Source organism: Dipodomys ordii, unplaced genomic scaffold (assembly GCF_000151885.1).
Source record: "Dipodomys ordii isolate 6190 unplaced genomic scaffold, Dord_2.0 Scaffold7, whole genome shotgun sequence".
In the NCBI taxonomy this organism is placed as follows: domain Eukaryota; kingdom Metazoa; phylum Chordata; class Mammalia; order Rodentia; family Heteromyidae; genus Dipodomys; species Dipodomys ordii.
This window is the reverse complement of record NW_012267223.1, coordinates 4,503,158-4,520,411: the sequence shown is the minus strand read 5'-3', so window position 1 is coordinate 4,520,411 and position 17,254 is coordinate 4,503,158. Positions and strand designations below refer to the sequence as shown.

The following is a 17,254-nucleotide window of genomic DNA, read 5'->3' as shown; positions in this document are numbered from 1 at the left end:
AGAGTGGAGAAACCTGTCTGATAGAATTAGGACAAGAGCCCTATGTTTCTGGCTCCTAGTGCAAGCTGCTTCTGCAGCGAGCAGATGAAGGTTAGCCTCTGCACAGGGAGCTTGATGGCGTAGTGCACCCTCCAGAGCCAGCTGTCCCTCACTGGCTCTTCTCGAAGGAAGGAAAGGGGAAGCTGTCCCGAGCACTGTGTCTCCACAGCACACAGGCCACCCTGGGCCTCCAGGTGCTGGGTGGTATATCAGATTCAGTGGAGTTCAAGTCTGAGTTCAGGATCCTTGGGAATGAAAGGCTTTTCACACTCTCAGTTACAGCCTCAGTGTGCTGCTCCATTTCTACCAGCTCTTCTGTGCTTTGGGTGTGTGTATGTGTGTGCATGCACATGCATATGTACTAATACTAGAGCTTGAACTCAGGGCCTGGGTGCAGTCCCTAAGCATTCGTGCTCAAAGCTAGCACCACTTGAGCTGCAGCTTTTTGCTGGTTAGTTAGAGATAAGATTGCTAGCTTTGGGCTGGGAAGGTGGCTCAGTGGTAAAGCACTTGCCTTGCATGCCTGAGGCCCTGGATTCGATTCCTCAGCACCACATAAGCAAAAAGAAAAAAGCCGGAAGTGGCGCTGTGGCTCAAGTGGTAGAGAGCTAGCCTTGAGCTGAAGAGGTAAGGGACAGCGCCTAGGCCCAGAGTCCAGGCCCTACAACCAGACCCCCCCCAAAAAAAGATTGGTAGCTTTCTTCTCCGGGCTAGCCTTAAACCAGGATCCTCAGATCTCAGCCTCCTGAGTAGCTGGTATTACAGGTCTGAGCCACTGGCACCCAGCTTGTGCTTCGGTTTATTACTAGCAATCTGTCTCAGAGCCATTCCTTGGTTCAGAAGGGGCTCTGGTCCTAGTGCTCTGGGGGGCCATGCTTCTGACTCAGCATGTCTCTCCTTCTCTTCCACACAGCCAAACCTAGTGTGAAGGGGCCTCCCATTCCTCCTGGGACCTCATACTCATCTAGATCTGAATTGGGCTGGGTACACGGCTCAAGTGGTAGCATGCCTGCCTAGCAAGTGTGAGGCCCTGAGTTCAGACTGCACACACGTATACTTTCACACACACACACACACACACACATTCTCTCTCTCTCTCTTCCTAAATTTGGAACCTTTCTGACCAGCCAGAATAAGAAACAGGACTTCAGGGTCATTTTTCCCCCTTTTGTAGAAAGCACAAGGCTCGGAGAACTGAAAGCTAGGAAAGGGGAAAAGGTTTAATCATCAAAACAGAACACCAGCACCTCTTTCTGGCTCCCTAACTCATGGCTTTGTTGCTTTCAGTGGGGGTCAACTTATTCTATTTCTGCATCATCATTTACCTGTACGGGGACCTGGCCATCTATGCCGCAGCTGTGCCCTTCTCCCTCATGCAGGTGACGTGGTGAGTACACCCCGCAAGCACCCAGACTGTGCTGGCCAGCCAGGGCAGAGGGTCCAGTGTACAAGCAGAGGGCCGTGCATTTGGCCTGAGGAATGAGAACACCAAAGGCCCTGTCTTACACACACCACAGCCAGCCATGCTGTCTGTCTTTAACCGCGTGTTCTCTGACTGCTGTCCCTCCCTGCCATGTTAGGGATGGCTTAGAGTCCCATCAAGGGCCCTGAGTCACTGGGAAATGGTGCTGGCACAGAAGCCCTGTATGAGTATGGGGAGTGACTTCCCATGAAATAGAGAGCCGCCCCAAGTCTGAGTCCATCTTTGCTTTCTCAGCAGTGCTGCTGGAAATGACTCGTGTGACGTGGAGAAAGACACTAAATCCAACGACACTGATCTGTGCTGGGGGCCCCTGCGCAGAATAGACGCCTACCGCATCTACCTGGTGAGTGCCGGGGATGTCTGACCCATCTTTCCTCTGGTTGAACGCTGTCTTCAGAAAGGAGGGCCTGTACCCCTCTACACTGCCGCCCTCGCAGAAAATGGTATCACAGAGACAGTCTCCAGTGTCCTGACGAGCAGGCCTCAAACTCAGACGTGGTTTGGGGTTAGCATCTGCGAGGACTGTGGGCTGTTGTGGATTTAGCTCAGGGTTTGAGGGGCACTATGCAAAGCCCTGAGAGTGCCTTCCAGATCTCACTTTCCAGAGACTTCTGTGTCTTAATCTTAACACACACACACACACACACACATACACACACACGGACTTCTGTGTCTTAATCACACACACACACACACACACACACACACACACACACACACACACACACACACACACACACACACACACACACACACGGACTAATTCATCTTACAGTTTGATCCTGACCACAGACAAGCTCTGCAGACAGGGAGGGATCAGCCCAGCCCTCCTCCTGTCTCCCCACCTCCCTGTGGTCTAAAGAAGATGAATCTCCAGGCTTCGTCTTGGTGTGGTTGGGGTGGAGCTAAATAATAAGCCAGACGGGCCTCGGCAATAAGACACAACAATATCAGAGGTAGTTGTTTATCTCTGCCTGCTTCAGGGATGGGGAGCAGAAATGCTTCCCTTCGGCTTTTGCAGCATCTATTAATACCTTTTCTGTCTCCTCTTGGTCCTCCGCAGCCCTGGGCAGAGGTGTGTGCTGGGCGATACAACTTGAGGGTGTGCTGTGTGCAGGGTATGCTGGACAATACAATTTGACCTGTGGCTACTGAGCTGTTCGGAAGAGGGAAGCGGAGGCCAGAACAGAGAGCCAAGCCTTTCTAGCGGAGACCTCTTGACTTGGTCGTTCCCATCCTGGCAAAGGCTTCCACAAGGCTTTGCCTACTGTCTGGACTTGATAACCCTAAGAGTCACTGCCTTTCCCTTCCCACCCTAGTGCTTAGGCCTAGACCACAGAGATCTGTTTCCTCTCTGTTTCTAGATCAGTTTGTCAATGGTCTATGTTTCTCCTCTGAGCATTTAGGGATGGCTTGGCATTTTGTCTTATAGTGAAGTTGTGTCTCTGATCTTCCCACTGCAGGCCTGGGGGGAGTTGATAGCAGGTTTAATTTTCTGGTGCCCTTTGGCCCAGAACCAGAAGAGGCAGTCTAGGGACCCAAAACACTAGAGATCTTGTTGGCCATTTAGCCTTTCAGCACACTTCAGATGACAACATTAGCAAAAGTCTAAGGCCCTTCTGAATCTCTCCTCCCCCTGCATGGTGGGCAGGAGGAGGGTGTGGAGGAAGAGACCCAAGGGGCTTTGGGAGGAGCCAGACCAGCCAAGCCCCTCCCGTGGGTCCTCACCGGGGAGGCTGCTGGAGTCCGTAGACTGTCTGGCACATTCCCCCACCCACTCGCAAAATAGGTACAGAGTATTAGTTGCTTCCATTTGCTTGGTAAATTATGCAGAAGCATTATTATTGTCTTGTTAAATTGCCCCTTTCCTTGGGCCTATAAACCTTCCATGTGATGGAGGCCTCTCTTGCTGAGCCTCAATAACTCTGACCAAATAGAAGGAACCCCCTCAGGAAGGAGACAGCCATTCATTACTGCCTTCATCTCCCAGATATTGCACTTATAATTCACGGAGCTAATTGCCCCCAATGTCTGTGAACGCTCCAGACCTGGGAGGCCAAGGCTGCAGCATTAGCAGGAAGACTTGCTCTCTGGGCTGTGGGTCCCATGGTTCACTTTGCCCCAGCCCATCCCACGACTTCTGGCTGCCCTGAAGCTTTTGCTCTACCTGCCCTCTTCTACCCAGTTCCAAGGAACTCAGAGCAGACAGGCCTGCACCTCGCCTTCAAAGCTGCCTTACAGCGTTGTACTGCCGCTTCCCCTTACCCCCCCCCCCCAGCACGGGGGCTTGCTCTCTCTGTAGACCCTCCCTCTCCTTAAAGGGAAGAAGGAAAGCCAGACTCTAGCAAGCAGCTTCCTTAGATCTGGGGAGGAGAGTCCTTATCACTGACATTCAGACCATCCATGCCTTCTGGTGATGCCAGTGTGCCTGGCGCCACCAGCTGATCCGACCTTACAGATCCGAGATGTTTAACAGGGCAGGGAGCAGGTGGAGGAGGTCCATGGAATGCAGCACCCTGCCTCGTGTGCAGACTGTGCTTTTGTCTCAGGTAAACGCTGCCCTCCTGGCCTGCATCTTTAAGAAGGCCTTGTACTAACTGCATCTTCATTGCTATTCCGGGACAGAATGTTCTGTGGGATAAAGATACAGGCTTTTATATTGTGGCTTCATTTTCAGAAAGTCCTCTGGAAACCATCGATGCTTTTTCTTCCCCAAAAATGCTCCTGAGAAGCACACACAAAATGAGAGAATATCTGGGCTATTAACTATCCGAGGCCAGCCTGTGTGTAGCATCATGATTATATACAAAGAAGGAAGTTCTCTCTCCCAGCAGCTCCCAGTCATCTTCCAAAGCCCTTGACCATAACAAGTGGAAAATTCCTCTTCCCCCGACCCCCCGGCCACTTCCTGTGATTCCCGGGCGCAGCTGATATGAGTCAGTTTCTCCTCCTCCTTCCTGCTGTGGTCACAGAGCAGGGTGCTGCCAGCAGTGTCCCCCAAGCCCCCCGCTGCCTCACTGGAGCTTTTGGCTACCCCGGGCCGGCTGCCACAGCTGGAGCCGGCAGTGACCTGGGCCCTGTCATTAGGGCCCATGAGAGTTCTCTTGCCTCAGCTGACCTTGGAGGTTCAGGCCCCGCCCCCTAGCCCTCCTGCTCCTTTGAAGGATGAAATGAGAAAGTGTCAGGTGCCCCAGCCCTGTTAGGCAGTGAACCTTGCCTCCCTCCTGGGGAGCGCCTTGGGGTTCTTTCTCCAGAGCTTCTCTGGCTGTGGTAGGGAACAAAGTCAGAATGCAGCTCTGCTGCAGGGCCCAGGAGCCAAGGGCCCCTGGGCACAGGGTGTGTGACTGGGCCCTGTCCCCAGGCCTGGGAGCAGTGCTCAGGCACTCTTACTGTCTAGGGCTGGCATCACCCAGCCTGGCCTTCCACCACCACCACCACCCCTTGCCCAGATCCATCCCTCCTTCCAGCAAGAACACCCGGAGGGAGCCCTAGGGACTCCCTCAATGCCCAAAGCTTCTTGTTCAGAAAAACAGGTGGCATCCGCCACTCAGCGGTGGGCAGGCGTTGCTGGGTCACCAGCAGGCACCGGCCCAACTGAGCCAGAGCACAGATGGCAAAGCAGAGCTTATCCTGGCTGGAGACCCGGCCACAAACTGGCCCTGTTGAGCAGGGGGCCCCTTGTTAGCTGCCTTGGGACAGGACAAGGTCACCCTGAACCCGGGGAGCTGGGAGATCCGCCTCTCGGGCACAGGTGGCTCTGGTGCAGAGATGCAGCCTGCAGGTGTCTGGCCACTCCCACGGACCAAGGGCATCTTTCCCGCCCTCCTTCCCCTTTACCCCCTTGAAGGTTGGAACATGGGGAAGTCTCTTCCTAGAGAATGGTCACCCGTAGATTCAGCTAAGGTAAGCGTGGGAAGGGGCCTTCCGGGCCTTCACCAAGGTCTTGTCTATTGGATCTGCAGGAGACCATGTTTTTTTCCGTTCCTCCTTGGCTCTGACTTCCACTGCAACAATTGCCTTTGTTTGTTGCTTAAAACAAAAGGCCAGCCCCCAGTTTTTTAGCCAAGTGGTCTCTCCCTAAAACAGGCCCACTCAAGGAGAAAATACCCCCTTGCTGAAGGGAGCAATGTGCCCACCTGGCAGTGCTGCCCAGTTTGAGAAAGTTCCTCCTGATCTCCGTTCCTCTCCCGTCCATGTTACCACTGACTTCCAGGTTTCTCAGTTAGGACTCCCAGCCAGGCAGTAAAGTACACAGCATCATCTCATTTTATGAGGGGGTGGGCAGGTGCCAGTGGGAACAGAGACTTAGAGACAGTGGCTTCCCCAGGGTCCCAGCATGAAGCAAACAGTGCCAGCTCTTTGGGGGGTTTTTGCCCTGCTAACCCCAGATCACCCTACTTGCCAAGACTCAGATCCATGTGCTCTGCTTATACAGCAATCCAGCTGTAATGCACAGGTTGGGGGACAGAGAATGTCTGTTTGTTAGTCCTTGGAGCCCGGTGTTAACTCGGCGGTGGGGGGGGGGGTTGGTTGCACATGGTGTCCGGTTGGCATTCTCAGGGGGTTGGGACAGTGTGCCTGTGCTTGGTGAGCACCTCCTCACTGTCGATTTTGAGCAGCTGTCTTGCCCTTCACTCCTCAGTAGTGCGGTTGACCTATCCTAGTGACTCAAGTCGGGTTGGAACTGGGTGCCTCTTCCCAAGGACATTCTCCTCCTCTGCCACGCTCTCTCTCTGTACTTCCAGCCTCCGCCTCTGTGCCCTGCGGCTGTGGCATCTGCTAATAAGTGGGTCACCGCTGCCATCTCTTGAATATTTATTCTTAACAATTCTGGGGCAGGAGGTGGCCTAGAGGCCTTCAGGACCAGTGAGGAGGGACAGTTAACCACGGAGCAACAAGTCTGAGGCACCGTGGTGACTTCACAAGATGTGGACACTCTCCGGGTGACTGTGTTGCACTCCCCTGTGGTTATTGGCACACTCGGGCTATTTTTCCGCAGTAGTGGTACCCCCAGATTTGTGGGGCAGACTCTAGCAGGAAGTGGGGCCTGGTGAAGCAGGAAAGACGGGCTTTTGCTTGGGAGGAATAGACCTCCTCTGACAGAGGAAGTGAACTGTCTGTCCCAACAGGTTGGTCCCTCCTGGAAACAGCAAAGCAGGAGAGGAATGGGGCCGGGGATGGAGTGGCCTTCAAGTCCTTCCTTGAAAGAATAGTGACCCTCCCTGGGGACTAGACTGCTGGGGACACCTAGCCCCTCTCCTGTCCTTTCTACTTCCCAGCTGCCTCTTGGTGGCTTCACCCCAGTCTATTCTGAAGGCTCCAAGAGGTTGGGTTTGTTTTGCTGGTCATCATCCTTCCTCCAACTTGTCCATGGAACGGGGCCCCATCACAGCCAGGGAGCCCTGGGTCTAATTTGTCCCTCGCTTCTCCAGGAAGAATGAATTTTCCCTACTCTGCAGAAATGGAGGTGCCTGCTCACTGAGTACCTAATACAGAGTGAGCTCGCCTCCACTGATCACACTCGGATTGGAGAGACAGATGTGGAAGGATTAGCTTGTCTCTTTCTTTTCCAAGGAAATCAATAACCCAGGGACAGGCCTGTGTTTTACTTTCTCTCTCTCTCTTTTTTTTTAAACTTATCCCTGGGAGCTATCTGTAGCTCCTCTTGACAGTCACCTTGTGTTTTGGGGTACATTTCCTGCTTCCCATCCCTCTGTAAATGAAATTCAGGCTACCTGTCACTTGCTTTAATGCAGGTCTGTTTGTCACCATCTGCACAGGACCCCTGAACCCTCACCTGCCTCCATCATCCCCGCAGTGCCACTATGGTCCCCAAGACAGCCTCCAGTCCTCCTTGAACTGACTAATGTTATCCACGGACACCAGATAACCCCTCCCTGAGCCACAGTGTGACTGCTTCCCCCTGTCATCCTCGACTCTTGAGTGTTTAGCCCATGCTCCCTCCACCTGCTCAAGGAGAGGGTTTTTATTTTTAATAATGCACTTAGGGACATGGGTTCTGTCGGCTGGCATTAAGCCCATCATCTATCATCCCCTATGGCCAGTTCCTGATGCTGTAGCTCCGAGGACAGTGCTCATTCCCTGTGCCCTCCGCCACACTGTCAGCTGAAGCCCGTTCTGGGGCTCGGGGTCACCAGGCAGCAAGGAGTGCTGTTTTCTGTACAGACTCCACTGCGCCGAGGCCAGGTGGACCACCCCCTGCTCAGGTGGAATGTCTCTCGGACCCTGTTAGGATGTCCATAACCTGCTCCTCTGTCTGGAGAGTTAGGAGCGCAGCCTTGCAGATACCACTCGCCCAAATGAACCAGTTCACTTCCAGGCACTTGGAGCAATGGCAGCTTGATTTCCCTGGTTGCACATCTGTTCCATGCCACATTCCCCAGTTCACTCAGGGAAGCAGCTAAAGCTTGAACCTAAGGTTTGGGCACAATCCCTTAGCTTTTTTCTTCTCAGGGCTGGCACTCTACCACTTGAGCCACAGCTCCACTTCAGCTTTGTGATGATTAATTGGAGATGAGTCTCTCAGACTCTCATGTCCAGGCTGGCTTTAAACTGTGATCTTCAGATCTCAGCCTCCTGAGTAGCTAGGATCACAGGCGTGAGCCACCAAGTGCCTAGCTGGGACCAAAGGTTTTACATGCCAGCTGTGCAAAAGCTCAGGGACCATGCCCAGGCCCTGAGTTCAAGCCCTACATCCACCCCCCGCCAAAAAAAATTTACTTGCCATAATCTTGTCCCCACCCCCACCCCAGTATAATCCTTTATATGAAAATCCATGCCTGTAATCCTAGCTACACAGGATGCTGAGATCTGAGGATCACAGTTCAAAGCCAGCCCAGGCAGGAAAGTCTATGAATCTCCAATAAACCATAAGAAAACCGGAAGTGGCACTGTGGCTCAAGTGGTAGAGCACTCACCTTGAGCTGAAGAGCTAAGGGACAACAGCCAGGTGCAGAGTTCAGGCCCCATGACTGGCACCCCCCCCCAAAAAAAAAGAAAAGAAAGTCCAAACATATAAAACCGAGTTGAGGTGGCTGTCATATGGTGATTCCACACTTCATAGAAGGATGAGCTGTGGGGCTCCCTTAAGTACTCCCTCGTGGGTTTATCATGTTACTCTGTGAAAGCAAAGCATTTATAAATAGAACTTCAGGAGCCCATTGCCTGTGCAGAAAACCCGAAGTCCAGTTGGAAGGTACAGCAGGTGGCTAGCCGGAGTGGGCATGAGAATCAGCCCACCCAAAGGCAGCACTAAGGCTGGCCCACCCCATCCCCATGTGTGTCCCGCAAGCCAGGAATGCTCTGTGCAACGGTGGCCTCCACCCACAGCCCACACTCACGAATTGGCTCATTTGGTTGGGGAGCTTCCAAGTAGGTCTCCATGGGGTGTGTTCATCCCTGCCGGGGACCTTCTGCACTGTGCCTCTCCATGACCATTTTTATACATGCCTTCCACAGATCTCAGCCAGACCCTGAGCTTGATGCGCCTTGCTTGCAAGCAATGCAAGTAGGGATAAAACCCCAGTGTACCTGGCCTCCTTAGCCATCAGGCCGAGCCCTGCTCCTGCCCCTTGTCTATCTGTGTGTGCATGCAGTCTTTCAGAGACTGGTTCTTGCTGTGTCGCCCAGTCTGACCCCACTCTGGAGGTCTTCTCCAGCTTCTCAGTGCTGGGATTACAGATTTGCTCGGCTGTACCCAGTAACAACTTTGTATTGTTTAAGGAGATATCTCTTGTTGCTTTCATATCTTCTCCCACCCGTTTTTTTTTTTTTTTGTGTGTGTGTGTGTGTGGTTGCTGTTTTGTTTTTGCTTTAACTCATGAGAAATTAAAAGCACAACCACCTATATTCAGAACAATCCAGCAACCTCCCCATAATCCTAGAGGAATAAGGGATATGCTTAAATATTTTGGGCTAACTAGCATGAAAACTATATGCCAAACTATTTTCCTTCTTCTGTCCCAGAGACAGTTCAAAGCACTTGGTGGCCCTGCTAGGTTGTGGGAGGCTGGACTGTCCCTGAAGATACTAGCTTTCGTTACAGGGTACGTATGATAAGCAGAACCTGGTGTTCTTTTAAGGAGCCCTCCAGGCGGCAGTGATTGTTTAATTACATAGAGCACTCACACTAAAGTAATAATGGCACGCCTTGGTGTGGCCAGAGTCCCAGCAAGACACACTGGCCTAAAGTCTGCCCGTGTATGTTCTCCAGTGCACCCCAGTCCCTGAAGAGGCAGGAGGGGCCACAGAAGCCTGCAGGGTTTACAGGCAGCAGAAAGATGTGTGGGGCATGGGTATGAGAGGTGCGATGCAGAGCTGAACAATTAGGGTGCATATTAATGATGCCATGTGACTAATTAGCATGAGCTCTGGAAGTCTTCTGGATTAGCTGAGGAGACAAAGATACATCTTAATAAGCCTTTGAGCACGGAGGGAAGTGTGGCGAGGGTGTCACACTTAGTAGATGCTGTGTTGAGAGTGTGACTCCACAAGGAAGGGTCACAAGGCACCTAAGAACTGCCGTAGCCTCCAATGGAGACGGTCACTGGAAACCTGGGATGAGCCCACAGGCCTCTGTGGCCTGAAATGGCCACACAGTGCTGGTGTCTTTTCTTCACTTATACAGATAAACTGTCTCTAGTAAGACTTCCCAGATTAGACAAGGGCCTCGCAGTATCTGGTTCCCGGGCCACTGACCAAGAATGCCTTGACCCTTGTTAAGAATATGGATTCTGAATCAGGCCCTGGCCGCTCATGCTTATAATCTCTAGCTGCTCAGGAAGCTGAGATCTGAAGATGGAGGTTTGAAGCCAGCCTGGGCAGACAAATAGGAGATACTCTTTTTTTTTTTTTTATTGTGAAAATACTGTACAGAGCAGTTACAATTACATGGGCAAGATAATGAGTACATTTCTTATCAAGCACTGTAGCCTCCTCCTTTGTTTCCCCTTCCCATCACTTCCCATCCCCCCCCCACCGAATCCTCCTCCCCTCTCCCCACCCCACCCCCACGATACTCTTATGTCCAATTAATCAGCACCCCACCCCCACGATACTCTTATGTCCAATTAATCAGCAAAAAATCAGAAATGGAGATGTGTTCCAAGTGGTAGAGTACCAGCCTTAAGCAAAAAAGCTAAGCAAGAGTGTGAGGCCCTGGGTTCAAGCCCCAGTATAGGCACCAACCCCCACTCCACAAAAACCCAAACAAAACAAAAAAAACTATCTAGCTATCTATCTTGATTCTGAGCATTGTGGATATGGCTTGGTGGTAGAACACTGCTTGCCTATTATGTGAGGCCTTATGTTCTACTGATCCCTGGCTTACACCTGTAATCCTAGCTACTCAGGAGGCTGAGATCTGAGGATCATGGTTCAGAGCCAGCCCCGGCAGGAAAGTCTGTGAGACTCTTATCTCCAATGAACCACCGGAAAACTGGAAGTGGCTCTGTAGCTCAAGTGGTAGAGCACTCGCTTTGAGCTGAAGAGTACAGGACAGTGCCTAGGCCCAGAGTTCAAGCCCCACGACCGACCAAAAAAAAAAAAGATTCTCACCAGGCCTAACATAGCAGATTCTCAGGCCATGAGGCCAGGAAACTGTTTTACAGTAGTAATATTCTTGCTAGCCCCCAGCCCCAGGGAAGAGGCCACTCTGGTCTTATAAAACTGTTTGCCACCCTGGGACGGTGCTCAGCAACCCCAGGGAAGACACTGGCCAGTGCATCCACAGTTGTCCAGCCTGGGCCACTGAGAAACCCTGGGTAGACACTGAGCACGGTCCAGGGTGACAGGTAGCAGTGGTGCCTGGTTCTATGCAGGCTGTTGCAGACGCTGATTGTCCTTGGAGAAAAGGCAGGGTGGTATCTGTGTGCCAGTAACTATTCTACTGAGGGGACCCAGTACCTCCCCTGTCCCTTCCCAGTGATAACCTTGGCTTCCTGTAAATCTGCTGCTTGGGAGACTCCAGACTCACAACATGCCAGCCCCCATGGAGGGCATTCTGTGCTGACCACCAACTAGGAAGGAAGCTGGGGGTACTAGTGTGATTTCTTTCTTTCTTTCTTTCTTTCTTTCTTTCTTTCTTTCTTTCTTTCTTTCTTTCTTTCTTTCTTTCTTTCTTTCTTTCTTTCTTTTGTCAGTTGTGGGGCTTGAACTCAGGGCCTGGGTGCTGTCCCTGAGCTACAGCATCACTTCTGGTTTTCTGGTGGTTCATTAGAGATAAGAGTCACACAGACTTTCCTGCCTGGGCCGGCTTTGAACCACGATCCTCAGGTCTCAGCCTCCTAAGTAGGATTACAGGCGTGAGCCTCCAGCACCCAGATACTAGTGTGATTTCTAATACCCAGGTTAACAGAGCTCGTTAATCAGCCAGCTTGATGTGCTGGCTCCCCTCCTTCCCTGCCTCCAAGGTTATTCAGTCCCCAGTCTATTTCGAGGTCAGACGTCAGCCGGGGAAGAGGTGGAGCCAGCTTGGCCTGTGTGCTCTTCTCCGCAGGGCTCCCATGCCCTGGGCACCTGACTTCCCTCCCTCCCTCTAGCACTAGTATGGAGCATTCCCACCCCCATCGCTCTTCCTGCCCCAGGAGTGTGGAAGGAGGAAAGGAGGAGGCTGAGAGCCTCTCAAGCGATCACCTGGCACCTCTCATGAAGCACAGCACCAGCTCCAAGCACTCGAGGCGCGAGAGGGTGCTAACCCTCCCTGCTGCCGTTCCTGAGGCAAAGGATCGAGGGCCAGACCCCAGGCCCCAGAACAGTGGGGTTCTGGCTCATAGAGATACGAACAGGGGTTGCAGGCCCAAGGACACCTGTATCTTCCACCACTAGTTGTCCCTGTGTAGGTTCCTTCTTGACACAGTTGGGTGGTAGCGTGTAGATGCCTTGACCATTCATCCACCTGTTCCTCTAGAGTCTGGAGCTGTCTTGTTCTTAGAAACTGTCAGGACTGAGCTGGCCACTGGTCTAGCCCCTGCAGGATTCCCCAGCTCATGGTGGTGTGGGGCCAAGCAGACATGGACCCGTCCTTATGTGAGATCGTAGTACCTGTCTCGCTCTTCTCTGACGCAGTGTGGATGACAAAGGTTAGTAGCTAAAAAACTGAGAGCCAGCCACCCAGGCCAGTGTACCCCAGGAGTTTTTCATCTTTGCACCTCAGCCTGAGAGAGCCAGAAAGAAAGGAGGGCGGCTGTCATCCCACCAAAGGGTCTCTCCACAGCAGGCGCTAGGTGTGTATAGGTGTGTGTCCTTTGCTGTGTCTCCCTGCAGGCTCCTGGGTCAGCCTTTATATTCCCCTCACCAGGATAAAATAAATGTCCCCTTCTTGCTCTCCCATACTTGAAGTCCCTGGTCGGCCTCAGAGGAGAAAGGAATCCTGCCAGGGTCCTGGGCACAGATGCAGGTGCGTGGGGGACTGTGTGCCTGCCACCCTCCCGGTGTCCAGCCCAGCGCCCCATCCCCTGGGAGCGTGGCCCGAGCCATGGGACTTGTCCATTTCTGTGGTTCAAGCCTGACCTTAGGTAAATCTGATTGCCATTCTCCCTGCAGAAGCCCCTCTGAAGCCCCTCTCTGTGAGGCAAAATCTACACTCCACACAGCACGTCTGCCCCAGCTGCCTAGAGCCACCCTTACCGGCCAGCGTCCCCCAACACACTGGGCACCTCCAAGGCTCTGGGTCCCTGGCGTGCGTTTGCCTCGCTTCCCAGTCCCACGGCCTCCTATTCTGCACGGGACCCAGGGGCTCCTTCCCTGCGGCCCCCGCCTCCTCCCCCACCACGGCGTCCGTTGGGCTTTTATGATCATGTAGCTACCTGGCTCATGAGGATCGCACGCTGGGTAGGGGTGGTGTGTCCTTCCCACTACATCTAGACTTCATGCAGTGCTGTTCCTTGAGTGTTTGAATGACAAGTCCACTTTCAACTGAGCCGTCCTTTCAAGGTCTGCGGCCAGAGTCAGCACAAATGCCTCCCTTATCCTTTGAGCTATCGGCCGGCCACTGCCCCAGCCAGACCAGCTGCCTGCCCGGCTGGCCCTCCCCTCTGGCTTTCACTACCAGGATGGAAGTTTCTTTCAAGCAAGGACTAGAGCACCCCTGACTGGGGAGCTGAAGGGGAGAGGAGCAGTTCCACGCTGTGAGGTCAGGGCAGCCCACCAACCCCTTCTCAGCCAGCGGAGAATTGGTCTAGGTGCCAGCTCCGCTGTCAGATCTGTCTCTCCAGGCTGAGCCCCCAGCTGCCTCCCGCCTCCCAGCCGTCCACTGCGGCTCCCCAGGTAATCCTCGTTAAGCCCTGGTAGTTCAAGACCAACCTTCCCGTCTGTCCATCTGGACCCGCGGGAGCTGGTTTTCATCTCTTTCTGCCATACTTGCAAGGAGCCGGCCATCCTTTACAAACCCTGATGGCTTATAATCATTAAGTAAATGACTGTGTGGGTTTTCCACAATATTTATCTTCTCCCCCAAACCACCAGGGTTGTAGCTCTGGCATCAAATACTTGGAACTCAGCCCACCACCAGGTGCCATCTGGCTTTTCAGCTGAGAAACACCACACAGACATGCAGTCATGTCCTCTAAAGACAGGGCAAGAGAAGCAGAGGCCACATCAGGCCAAGGCGGCCACCGCAGCCCGGCCCACCCCTGAGGGGGCCCTGGGGAAGCCTGAAGAGATTGGGGGAAAGCAAAGGGATACCTCGCTACTAACCTCGGGATGCAGCCCTCGCTCTACCTGCTAAAAGCTTGGGGAATGATGGGTGGAGGATTTAACTATATGTAACATAGGCTTTGTCCGGATGCTACAGGCTGGGGCTGAGGTGGTGAAAGTTTATAGAAAGGAGTCTGGGTGTGTTTTTAAGTGTCAAACACTGAGGGGTGGCTTTTCATTGAGTGTTTTGGGGAGTAATGAGAGTGAACCCAAGAACTGCCTTTCAAGTGCCTCTGATGGTCTTCTTGCAGACAGGGCCGTGTCTGAGGGAGCAGCCGTGGGCACAGGCCCTCGGGAATCGTCCACTGGTGTCAGGAGCCATAGACTTCCTCCTAGTTCCCCCTTCCTTCTTAGCAGTCAGAAGCCCTGTGTGGCACAGTCTGGATCATAACCACCCTAAGCTGCCAGCTCCCAGAGCACATGATCCCTCTACTCCATACAGGAGAACCACCTCTGTTCTTTTCCACGCCCTTCCCAGACACAGCTGATTGGAGTGGCATTCCAGGCTTGCAGCAGCTAGAACTGTCCATATGCAGAGTTTCCCGGTGTCAGTACCTCCTAAAAGAGAGTGGCCACCCTTCCTTGACTTCCCCAGGAGCTCACTCTCCCTGCATTTGCACCAGCACCATAGCAGAGGTTGGTCTGGCATCCCCTCACAGCCAGTCTGTACCACACAGGTGCCCAGCATTCCTCCATGCCTGTTACTAGGTGGAGACGAAGGCCCCTCCTGACCAGCTCCTGGCTCTTGAACTCTTGTTGGGTCCCTTGGGTTTCTTTCCTTGGTAAGCACTCCCTGCTCGAATCTTGATTGTCCACTTTTGCCCCCGCTGGGGCCTCGGCATCCTCCGGCAAGCACAGCCTTGCCCTTGATGAGAATCGCAGGCATGTGTCGCCTCTCCCACTCGGCCATTCAGAGCAGGCTGAGTGGTTCTGCCTGCAGCAGACTTGGTTTTCTGCTGGAGGATGTGATAAGAGCAAGATTTATAGAGTGGACTCGTAATGCTCAAGGAGCACACACTTGCGTAGAGTAGCCCGGGCATCAACTGTCATTCCACCATCGCCTGACTGTTCAGTCTCCCAGTCCGTTCTGCACACCCCTCCCGGGTGTCTTCTAGGTGCCAGGCAGGGGAAGGCCACATGGAATCAGGGGCATGCAGAGGTGATCATCTCCTTCACACACATACGCTGGAAGGTGTTGGGCAGATACTAGTTGCTATTGCAGAGTGAGTGGGTCAGAGCTTTAACAGGCTTCCCAGCCTCCTCTTACTGTTCCAATACCAGGTAATCATGATTTGTGTCCACAGCACATCCTGGCGTAAGTTCTCCTCCTACAAGACTCCTCCTGTTCTCTAGCTCATCATTGAGCTAGACTTCAGCAGGGTCACTGTTCATCGGCTGCCCCAGGGAAGCTCATTCTAGAAAGATCCTTACAGTTTCCTGTACAACTCAGACCTGCAGAGCATAGATGCCCTCATTCACATGGCACAGTGCCTCTTGTCCTAGAGTTTTTAGCCAAGGCATCGTGACAGAGTTCATGGGATTTGGTGCGCATGCTGCTGCTGTGGTTTCCAGTGCCAGCACCTCTTTGCTTTTTCTGGCAGTCAGCTTCTGCAAAGTGACTGGTCCCTGTGTTTGCACACGATACACTTGAAGCCTCTCACAGAGGGTTGGACCATGGAGGAACTCATGTGGAGGCAATGGGGGCAAACAAAACACAGTGTACCACGTGCCTGCAGCTCCTTGGAGGAACACGTAAGCCAAACACATGGCAAGACACCGTCTCTTTTTAAAAAACAAAGCCAAAAAACAGTAGTCCCAACTTCAGATTCTTTGTGTGGAGGTCTTGCTTGGCTTTGATAGTTCCATATTCTAAGATGTCTGGAGGATGAATGGGCTGTGAGGTGGTAACTTGGCGTGGGGTCAGGCAGCCAGAGCTTCTGTCCGTGGAACATCTCCTTTCTATGCATGGAGAAGTTCTAACTTGCCAGGGCTCAGAGTTAATGGACGTCTGGACAGAATCCTCACCCTCTCCCTGTGACCTGACGTTCGCATCCCTTCCATGATCCCATGCTGCCTGAGAGCCCCGCTTCCTTTTAGTGAATAAATCCCAGATGCTGTAGTTCAAGACAGGAGAACTTCCCAAACCAGACTGTGCACAGCCACTCGAGAAATCGGCATAGAATCCTTGAGCATTTCATCACTGTAAATCCAGGGCAGGTTGCAAGTTCAGTTAGGAATGGGCTCATGCTGAGTGGCTTTTAACCCCAATTAACGTTTAACCCCTAGCACTCAACAAGAACAACCCTAGAGGCCTGGCTTTCTTCCCATGGTTATCTGAAATGCCTTCCAGAACTAGGCCAGACAGCTCAGCTGGGCATTTGGCATGTGACTGCCTCCACTTGAACCCTAGACCTTGGACCCTCCCAGTCCTGTATTCTGCTTGCTGCCCACACAGATCCTTGTGTTTAGGGTGACACCAATATCTTGGTCCCTTATAAGAGGTGCCTTGGAGCCGGGCGCTGGTGGCTCACGCCTGTAATCCTAGCTACTCAGGAGGCTGAGATCTGAGGATCGCGGTTCAAAGCTAGCCTGGGCAGGAGAGACTGTGAGATTCCTATCTCCAATAAATCACCAGAAAACCAGAAGTGGCGCTGTGGCTCAAGTGGTAGAGCGCTCGCCTTGAGCTTAAGAGCTGAGGGACAGCGTCCAGGCCCAGAGTTCAAGCCCCACGACTGACCAAAAAAAAAAAAGAGGTGCCTTGGGGTGGAGGTGTGGCCCAAGGGGTAGAGAACTAGCCCAGCACTCACATACATAGCCCTGAGTTCTAATCCCTGTACCACCAACAAAAATAAAAGCTGGGTGCCAGGGGCTAATCAGAAGGCTGAGGTCTGAGGATTGAGGTTTGAAGCCAATTTATCTCCAATAAATTACTCAGAAAAAGCCGGAAGTAGCACTGTGAGTCAAGTGGTAGAGTACTAGCCTTGAGCACAGAGAGGCTCAGAGACAGCACCCAGACCC

General features: G+C 52.8%; 1 protein-coding gene across 2 annotated transcripts in view; it reads left to right on the top strand.

Annotated features, from left to right (window-relative positions):
* The window catches only part of Tmem104 (transmembrane protein 104), a 53,283-nt gene that overhangs the window by 14,098 nt on the left and 21,931 nt on the right, over positions 1-17,254 (top strand). For both annotated transcript variants that reach the window (XM_013035971.1, XM_013035977.1), the window contains exons 7-8: positions 1,327-1,426; positions 1,757-1,865. In XM_013035971.1, the coding sequence (XP_012891425.1) occupies positions 1,327-1,426; positions 1,757-1,865 (209 nt within the window). The remainder of the gene's footprint in view (positions 1-1,326; positions 1,427-1,756; positions 1,866-17,254) is intronic.